A 10148-nucleotide genomic window follows, 5' to 3' on the forward strand; every position below is an offset into this window, starting at 1 on the left:
AACGAAAATCGGCGAGAAATCGTCGTTTTGCATCGAAATATGCGGTTTTCTGTAAGAATTTTGATGCAATTGCAATTCAGCCGTTGAATCTTGGTAAAAAGTCATGATTTTGTAGATTTCGTGCTCTTCTTTGCGAATTCAAGCCAGAAAACAACGAAAATCGGCGAGAAATCGTCGTTTTGCATCGAAATATGCGGTTTTCTGTAAGAATTTTGATGATTTCGTGCAGAATTCTGCTGTTTTCTTGCAATTCAGCCGTTGAATCTTGGTAAAAAGTCATGATTTTGTAGATTTCGTGCTCTTCTTTGCGAATTCAAGCCAGAAAACAACGAAAATCGGCGAGAAATCGTCGTTTTGCATCGAAAAATGCGGTTTTCTGTAAGAATTTTGATGATTTCGTGCAGAATTCTGCTGTTTTCTTGCAATTCAGCCGTTGAATCTTGGTAAAAAGTCATGATTTTGTAGATTTCGTGCTCTTCTTTGCAAATTCAAGCCAGAAAACAACGAAAATCGGCGAGAAATCGTCGTTTTGCATCAAAATATGCGGTTTTCTGTAAGAATTTTGATGATTTCGTGCAGAATTCTGCTGTTTTCTTGCAATTCAGCCGTTGAATCTTGGTAAAAAGTAATGATTTTGTAGATTTCGTGCTCTTTTTTGCGAATTCAAGTCAGAAAACAACAAAAATCGACGAGAAATCGTCGTTTTGCATCGAAATATGCGGATTTCTGTAAGAATTTTGATGATTTCGTGCAGAATTCTGCTGTTTTCTTGCAATTCAGCCGTAGAATCTTGGTAAAAAGTGATGATTTTGTAGAATTCGTGCTCTTCTTTGCGAATTCAAGCCAGAAAACAACGAAAATCGACGAGAAATCGTCGTTTTGCATCGAAATATGCGGTTTTCTGTAAGAATTTTGATGATTTCGTGCAGAATTCTGCTGTTTTCTTGCAATTCAGCCGTTGAATCTTGGTAAAAAGTCATGATTTTGTAGATTTCGTGCTCTTCTTTGCGAATTCAAGATAGAAAACAACGGAAATCAGCGAGAAATCGTCGTTTTGCATCGAAATATGCGGTTTTCTCTAAGAATTTTGATGATTTCGTGCAGAATTCTGCTGTTTTCTTGCAATTCAGCCGTTGAATCTTGGTAAAAAGTCATGATTTTGTAGATTTCGTGCTCTTCTTTGCGAATTCAAGCCAGAAAACAACGAAAATCGGCGAGAAATCGTCGTTTTGCATCGAAATATGCGGTTTTCTGTAAGAATTTTGATGGAATTGCAATTCAGCCGTTGAATCTTGGTAAAAAGTCATGATTTTGTAGATTTCGTGCTCTCCTTGGCGAATTCAAGATAGAAAACAACGAAAATCGGCGAGAAATCGTCGTTTTGCATCGAAATATGCGGTTTTCTCTAAGAATTTTGATGATTTCGTGCAGAATTCTGCTGTTTTCTTGCAATTCAGCCGTTGAATCTTGGTAAAAAGTCATGATTTTGTAGATTTCGTGCTCTTCTTTGCGAATTCAAGCCAGAAAACAACGAAAATCGGCGAGAAATCGTCGTTTTGCATCGAAAAATGCGGTTTTCTGTAAGAATTTTGATGATTTCGTGCAGAATTCTGCTGTTTTCTTGCAATTCAGCTGTTGAATCTTGGTAAAAAGTCATGATTTTGTAGATTTCGTGCTCTTCTTTGCGAATTCAAGCCAGAAAACAACGAAAATCGGCGAGAAATCGTCGTTTTGCATCAAAATATGCGCTTTTCTGTAAGAATTTTGATGATTTCGTGCAGAATTCTGCTGTTTTCTTGCAATTCAGCCGTTGAATCTTGGTAAAAAGTCATGATTTTGTAGATTCCGTGCTCTTCTTTGCGAATTCAAGATAGAAAACAACGAAAATCAGCGAGAAATCGTCGTTTTGCATCGAAATATGCGGTTTTCTCTAAGAATTTTGATGATTTCGTGCAGAATTCTGCTGTTTTCTTGCAATTCAGCCGTTGAATCTTGGCAAAAAGTGATGATTTTGTAGATTTCGTGCTCTTCTTTGCGAATTCAAGCCAGAAAACAACGAAAATCGGCGAGAAATCGTCGTTTTGCATCGAAATATGCGGTTTTCTCTAAGAATTTTGATGATTTCGTGCAGAACTCTGCTGTTTTCTTGCAATTCAGCCGTTGAATCTTGGTAAAAAGTGATGATTTTGTAGATTTCGTGCTCTTCTTTGCAAATTAAAGCCAGAAAACAACGAAAATCGGCGAGAAATCGTCGTTTTGCATCGAAATATGCGGTTTTCTCTAAGAATTTTGACGATTTCGTGCAGAATTCTGCTGTTTACTTGCAATTCAGCCGTTGAATCTTGGTAAAAAGTCATGATTTTGTAGATTTCGTGCTCTTCTTTGCGAATTCAAGATAGAAAACAACGAAAATCAGCGAGAAATTGTCGTTTTGCATCGAAATATGCGGTTTTCTCTAAGAATTTTGATGATTTCGTGCAGAATTCTGCTGTTTTCTTGCAATTCAGCCGTTGAATCTTGGTAAAAAGTCATGATTTTGTAGATTTCGTGCTCTTCTTTGCAAATTCATGCCCGAAAACAACGAAAATCGGCGAGAAATCGTCGTTTTGCATCGAAAAATGCGGTTTTCTGTAAGAATTTTGATGATTTCGTGCAGAATTCTGCTGTTTGCTTGCAATTCAACCGTTGAATTTTGGTACAAAGTCATGATTTTGTAGATTTCGTGCTCTTCTTTGCGAATTCAAGCCAGAAAACAACGAAAATCGGCGAGAAATCGTCGTTTTGCATCGAAATATGCGGTTTTCTGTAAGAATTTTGATGATTTCGTGCAGAATTCTGCGGTTTTCTTGCAATTCAGCCGTTGAATCTTGGTAAAAAGTCATGATTTTGTAGATTTCGTGCTCTTCTTTGCGAATTCAAGCCAGAAAACAACGAAAATCGGCGAGAAATCGTCGTTTTGCATCGAAATATGCGGTTTTCTCTATGAATTTTGACGATTTCGTGCAGAATTCTGCTGTTTTCTTGCAATTCAGTTGTTGAATCTTAATAAAAAGTCATGATTTTGTAGATTTCGTGCTCTTCTTTGTGAACTCAAGCCAGAAAACCACGAAAATCGGCGAGAAATCGTCGTTTTGCATCGAAATATGCGGTTTTCTCTAAGAATTTTGATGATTTCGTGCAGAATTCTGCTGTTTTCTTGCAATTCAGCCGTTGAATCTTGGTAAAAAGTGATGATTTTGTTGATTTCGTGCTCTTCTTTGCGAATTAAAGCCAGAAAACAACGAAAATCGGCGAGAAATCGTCGTTTTGCATCGAAATATGCGGTTTTCTCTAAGAATTTTGACGATTTCGTGCAGAATTCTGCTGTTTACTTGCAATTCAGCCGTTGAATCTTGGTAAAAAGTCATGATTTTGTAGATTTTGTGCTCTTCTTTGCGAATTCAAGATAGAAAACAACGAAAATCAGCGAGAAATCGTCGTTTTGCATCGAAATATGCGGTTTTCTCTAAGAATTTTGATGATTTCGTGCAGAATTCTGCTGTTTTCTTGCAATTCAGCCGTTGAATCTTGGTAAAAAGTCATGATTTTGTAGATTTCGTGCTCTTCTTTGCAAATTCATGCCCGAAAACAACGAAAATCGGCGAGAAATCGTCGTTTTGCATCGAAAAATGCGGTTTTCTGTAAGAATTTTGATGATTTCGTGCAGAATTCTGCTGTTTGCTTGCAATTCAACCGTTGAATTTTGGTACAAAGTCATGATTTTGTAGATTTCGTGCTCTTCTTTGCAAATTCAAGCCAGAAAACAACGAAAATCGGCGAGAAATCGTCGTTTTGCATCGAAATATGCGGTTTTCTGTAAGAATTTTGATGATTTCGTGCAGAATTCTGCGGTTTTCTTGCAATTCAGCCGTTGAATCTTGGTAAAAAGTCATGATTTTGTAGATTTCGTGCTCTTCTTTGCGAATTCAAGCCAGAAAACAACGAAAATCGGCGAGAAATCGTCGTTTTGCATCGAAATATGCGGTTTTCTCTATGAATTTTGACGATTTCGTGCAGAATTCTGCTGTTTTCTTGCAATTCAGCCGTTGAATCTTAATAAAAAGTCATGATTTTGTAGATTTCGTGCTCTTCTTTGTGAACTCAAGCCAGAAAACTACGAAAATCGGCGAGAAATCGTCGTTTTGCATCGAAATATGCGGTTTTCTCTAAGAATTTTGATGATTTCGTGCAGAATTCTGCTGTTTTCTTGCAATTCAGCCGTTGAATCTTGGTAAAAAGTGATGATTTTGTTGATTTTGTGCTCTTCTTTGCGAATTCAAGCCAGATATAAACAAAAATCGGCGAGAAATCGTCGTTTTGCATCGAAATATGCGGTTTTCTCTAAGAATTTTGACGATTTCGTGCAGAATTCTGCTGTTTTCTTGCAATTCAGCCGTTAAATCTTGGTAAAAAGTCATGATTTTGTAGATTTCGTGCTCTTCTTGGCGAATTCAAGATAGAAAACAACGAAAATCGGCGAGAAATCGTTGTTTTGCATCGAAATATGCAGTTTTCTCAAAGAATTTTGATGATTTCGTGCAGAATTCTGCTGTTTTCTTGCAATTCAGCCGTTGAATCTTGGTAAAAAGTCATGATTTTGTAGATTTCGTGCTCTTCTTTGCGAATTCAAGCCAGAAAACAACGAAAATCGGCGAGAAATCGTCGTTTTGCATCGAAATATGCGGTTTTCTGTAAGAATTTTGATGATTTCGTGCAGAATTCTGCTGTTTTCTTGCAATTCAGCCGTAGAATCTTGGTAAAAAGTGATGATTTTGTAGATTTCGTGCTCTTCTTTGCGAATTCAAGCCAGAAAACAACGAAAATCGGCGAGAAATCGTCGTTTTGCATCGAAATATGCGGTTTTCTGTAAGAATTTTGATGATTTCGTGCAGAATTCTGCTGTTTTCTTGCAATTCAGCCGTAGAATCTTGGTAAAAAGTGATGATTTTATAGATTTCGTGCTCTTCTTTGCGAATTCAAGCCAGAAAACAACGAAAATCGGCGAGAAATCGTTGTTTTGCATCGAAATATGCGGTTTTCTGTAAGAATTTTGATGATTTCGTGCAGAATTCTGCCGTTTTCTTGCAATTCAGCCGTTGAATCTTGGTAAAAAGTCATGATTTTGTAGATTTCGTGCTCTTCTTTGCGAATTCAAGCCAGAAAACAACGAAAATCGGCGAGAAATCGACGTTTTGCATCGAAAAATGCGGTTTTCTGTAAGAATTTTGATGATTTCGTGCAGAATTCTGCTGTTTTCTTGCAATTCAGCCGTTGAATCTTGGTAAAATTTCATGATTTTGTAGATTTCGTGCTCTTCTTTGCGAATTCAAGCCAGAAAACAACGAAAATCGGCGAGAAATCGTCGTTTTGCATCGAAATATGCGGTTTTCTCTAAGAATTTTGATGATTTCGTGCAGAATTCTGCTGTTTTCTTGCAATTCAGCCGTTGAATCTTGGTAAAAAGTGATGATTTTGTAGATTTTGTGCTCTTCTTTGCGAATTCAAGCCAGAAAACAAGGGAAATCGGCGAGAAATCGTCGTTTTGCATCGAAATATGCGGTTTTCTCTAAGAATTTTGATGATTTCGTGCAGAACTCTGCTGTTTTCTTGCAATTCAGCCGTTGAATCTTGGTAAAAAGTGATGATTTTGTAGATTTCGTGCTCTTCTTTGCGAATTAAAGCCAGAAAACAACAAAAATCGGCGAGAAATCGTCGTTTTGCATCGAAATATGCGGTTTTCTCTAAGAATTTTGACGATTTCGTGCAGAATTCTGCTGTTTACTTGCAATTCAGCCGTTGAATCTTGGTAAAAAGTCATGATTTTGTAGATTTTGTGCTCTTCTTTGCGAATTCAAGATAGAAAACAACGAAAATCAGCGAGAAATCGTCGTTTTGCATCGAAATATGCGGTTTTCTCTAAGAATTTTGATGATTTCGTGCAGAATTCTGCTGTTTTCTTGCAATTCAGCCGTTGAATCTTGGTAAAAAGTCATGATTTTGTAGATTTCGTGCTCTTCTTTGCAAATTCATGCCCGAAAACAACGAAAATCGGCGAGAAATCGTCGTTTTGCATCGAAAAATGCGGTTTTCTGTAAGAATTTTGATGATTTCGTGCAGAATTCTGCTGTTTGCTTGCAATTCAACCGTTGAATTTTGGTACAAAGTCATGATTTTGTAGATTTCGTGCTCTTCTTTGCAAATTCAAGCCAGAAAACAACGAAAATCGGCGAGAAATCGTCGTTTTGCATCGAAATATGCGGTTTTCTGTAAGAATTTTGATGATTTCGTGCAGAATTCTGCGGTTTTCTTGCAATTCAGCCGTTGAATCTTGGTAAAAAGTCATGATTTTGTAGATTTCGTGCTCTTCTTTGCGAATTCAAGCCAGAAAACAACGAAAATCGGCGAGAAATCGTCGTTTTGCATCGAAATATGCGGTTTTCTCTATGAATTTTGACGATTTCGTGCAAAATTCTGCTGTTTTCTTGCAATTCAGCCGTTGAATCTTAATAAAAAGTCATGATTTTGTAGATTTCGTGCTCTTCTTTGTGAACTCAAGCCAGAAAACCACGAAAATCGGCGAGAAATCGTCGTTTTGCATCGAAATATGCGGTTTTCTCTAAGAATTTTGATGATTTCGTGCAGAATTCTGCTGTTTTCTTGCAATTCAGCCGTTGAATCTTGGTAAAAAGCGATGATTTTGTTGATTTTGTGCTCTTCTTTGCGAATTCAAGCCAGAAAACAACGAAAATCGGCAAGAAATCGTCGTTTTGCATCGAAATATGCGGTTTTCTCTAAGAATTTTGACGATTTCGTGCAGAATTCTGCTGTTTTCTTGCAATTCAGCCGTAGAATCTTGGTAAAAAGTGATGATTTTGTAGATTTCGTGCTCTTCTTGGCGAATTCAAGATAGAAAACATCGAAAATCGGCGAGAAATCGACGTTTTGCATCGAAAAATGCGGTTTTCTGTAAGAATTTTGATGATTTCGTGCAGAATTCTGCTGTTTTCTTGCGATTCAGCCGTTGAATCTTGGTAAAAAGTCATGATTTTGTAGATTTCGTGCTCTTCTTTGCGAATTCAAGTCAGAAAACAACGAAAATCGGCGAGAAATCGTCGTTTTGCATCGAAATATGCGGTTTTCTCTAAGAATTTTGACGATTTCGTGCAGAATTCTGCTGTTTTCTTCCAATTCAGCCGTTGAATCTTGGTAAAAAGTCATGATTTTGTAGATTTCGTACTCTTCTTTGCGAATTCATGCCAGAAAACAACGAAAATCGGCGAGAAATCGTCGTTTTGCATCGAAATATGCGGTTTTCTGTAAGAATTTTGATGATTTCGTGCAGAATTCTGCTGTTTTCTTGCAATTCAGCCGTTGAATCTTGGTAAAATTTCATGATTTTGTAGATTTTGTGCTCTTCTTTGCGAATTCAAGCCAGAAAACAACGAAAATCGGCGAGAAATCGTCGTTTTGCATCGAAATATGCGGTTTTCTCTAAGAATTTTGATGATTTCGTGCAGAATTCTGCTGTTTTCTTGCAATTCAGCCGTTGAATCTTGGTAAAAAGTGATGTATTTGTAGATTTTGTGCTCTTCTTTGCAAATTCAAGCCAGAAAACAACGGAAATCGGCGAGAAATCGTCGTTTTGCATCGAAATATGCGGTTTTCTCTAAGAATTTTGACGATTTCGTGCAGAATTCTGCTGTTTTCTTGCAATTCAGCCGTTAGTAGTAAGGTAGTGCCGGTTTCACTCCACGACCTTGTGGAGTGAAACCGGCATAGGTTTTACGCCGATGACTCATTACAGTTGAATCTCATTTTATTTTTTATTTTATCAACTTTCAGTACAATGTTATTTGATACTTATCGTTTCAAATTACATTTATCCAATTTTATGAAAGCTTGAAGTTTCATTGCAAATATCTTCGAAACGGTTATTCTGGGTCCATTGGTACATATAACAGAAAAGATGCACATTAAAAAATACTATCGATTCATAGAAAGTAACTGACGTTTGATTTGTAATGTATCAAGTTACAGGATGAAATGTGTTATTTACTGTTTGTTCATAACTCGAAAACGAAGAGTCTGACGAGATTTGCGCTACTAATAAAAAATTAGCGTTTTGTAAAGTACAATTGATTTATAGAAAAAGAATTGGGTTTTAGTCATATCGTGTCAAGTTACAGCTAAATAAAATTTTGAATTTTTGAAGTTTGAAGAGCAATATCTCGGAAACGATACTTCTGACACAATTTGAATCTATGACAAAAAAGATGCGCCTTGAAAAGTACCATCGAAATGTTGAAAGAAAATTTTGATTTTATTCGACCACCCCAAAAATCGAAAAAAATTTTGTTAAATCTTGAATAAAATCCAAACGAATTGAAAAAACTATGACATGTTATATATTTTCTTAATGCACATTTAATTCTGCGTTATTTGATATGCAGCATGACCATTTTAAAAAAACTACCCCTAAATTATTGTTGAAGGTAGAAATCTGAAATTTTGTGTGAATAATTAGTGGACGATTCTAAAAATCGCCGTAATGTTAAAAGTTTTTTTTTGCGACTGGTTTGTTAAAAAATGCAATTGGTACACATAAGGGTTGCGATTTTGTGTGATTGAAAACTATCAAAATAAAGAGAAAATCTTTCTCAATATAGCGACCGTACAATCACATAGAAAATAATGCGTTTAAGATTAGCATTTTTGTGGGGTAAAGTCCATTTCCGCCCGACCAAAAACTGGCACAATTCATCGTTGTCAGTTATTAATAAAATGCGCTAGTCGGTTTGTTCAGATTCCAAACCTGACACTCTTTTTTTTTTTTTTTTTTTTTTTTTGGATACATATTTTATATATATTTATATGGTATTGTACTCAAAACTCTTTTCTTTATCCATTCCCAAAAATTCAGAAAATTTTGAAAACTTAAAAAAAAAAAAAAAAAAAAAAATTTTTTTAGATAATTTTTTTCTACTACCCCTGTTTAAATGTAAAAAAAGTATTTTTCTTTTACGTAAATTTTCAAAGATTTGCTTTATCTCGAAAAACTACCCCTATTTAAAAAAACTAAATATATATTCAATAATTTTTATTGTGTTTGCTACAAAGTTAAATTATATAGTAATCCGGGGGGAGGGGTGTGACTGCACCATTTTTCGATCATCCCTGTAAGTGCATTAAAATTAATCTTTTTGTTTTACTCCAAAAGTCTTTACTTACGGGATATCACGAATATGCACTCATCCGCAACCTCTCCTGTCTGCGGAATTCTTTTCGCTCCCTCCTTGATAGACAAGGTGGGACCTCTCTTATAATGTCCCTGTTTAACACTGGCCGATATCCCAGATAATCATCAGCATCATCATCATCATCCCACAATTCTTCTATTTTAATGTTATTTAAAACTGCTGCTGATGTTCCTACTTCCCCACTGCTTGCAGAATTCTGCTGGGGTTGGTAAGATGCTGATGTGGGTGGTTGCGCCCATTCAGTTAGTCCAGGTTGGAATCGGCGACTGCACTTGAACTTGTGGATCGCCATTTTCGTTGGCTTGACCCAATGGTCTTTAACGAACGGGCATTGCACTAATTCTGAAAAAAATTATTGTATATAATTAAAAACAGAAGAACAATGTCTTACCGTCGCTCATGTTGCTTCAAGATTTCTTGATTTCTGTTGCTCTAAAGTGTTACAATTTGATTTATATTAAAGTCATTTATCACCGCCTACTTGACAAAATACGTTTTACGCCTTGTTTATCTCTACACACTATTTTTCAACCAATCCCTACTTAGTACACTTACCGTTGCTGATGTTGCTATTGTGACATTGCGTTTCATTGGTTACAGCTTTCCCACACCAGCTCGAACTTAGACTTTTGAATGTCTTATTGGAGATGTATGTCCCAAACCTATGCACGCTTCTTGTTTCAATGACCCCGGTCATGAAAAATGCAAGCTTGCACTTACAAAATGCATTGCCAAGTTCCTGCGACAATGACCTGTCTTTAAGATTGATGTAATAAGCTGATATATGTCTAATTCTCTCGAGCATTGACTTGTCCTTCAAAATGTGCAAGCTCAGCAGATTTTTCCGAATGA

At 36.3% G+C, this 10148-nt stretch overlaps 1 protein-coding gene across 1 annotated transcript; it reads right to left on the bottom strand.

The window, feature by feature from the left end:
* Positions 1 to 9049: 9049 nt before the first annotated feature.
* On the bottom strand, positions 9050 to 9779 carry LOC148166004 (uncharacterized). The gene is made up of 2 exons (XM_088049519.1): positions 9688 to 9779; positions 9050 to 9638 (listed from the first exon to the last, which is right to left on the bottom strand). The coding sequence occupies exons 1-2, from the start codon at positions 9695 to 9697 to the stop codon at positions 9274 to 9276; spliced, it is 375 nt and encodes a 124-aa protein (XP_087905645.1). The 5' UTR covers positions 9698 to 9779; the 3' UTR covers positions 9050 to 9273.
* Positions 9780 to 10148: the final 369 nt, after the last annotated feature.

Source organism: Gnatocerus cornutus, unplaced genomic scaffold, assembly GCF_029298725.1.
Source record: "Gnatocerus cornutus isolate USDA-ARS CGAHR unplaced genomic scaffold, icGnaCorn1.1 ctg00000036.1, whole genome shotgun sequence".
Taxonomy (NCBI): Eukaryota; Metazoa; Arthropoda; class Insecta; order Coleoptera; family Tenebrionidae; genus Gnatocerus; species Gnatocerus cornutus.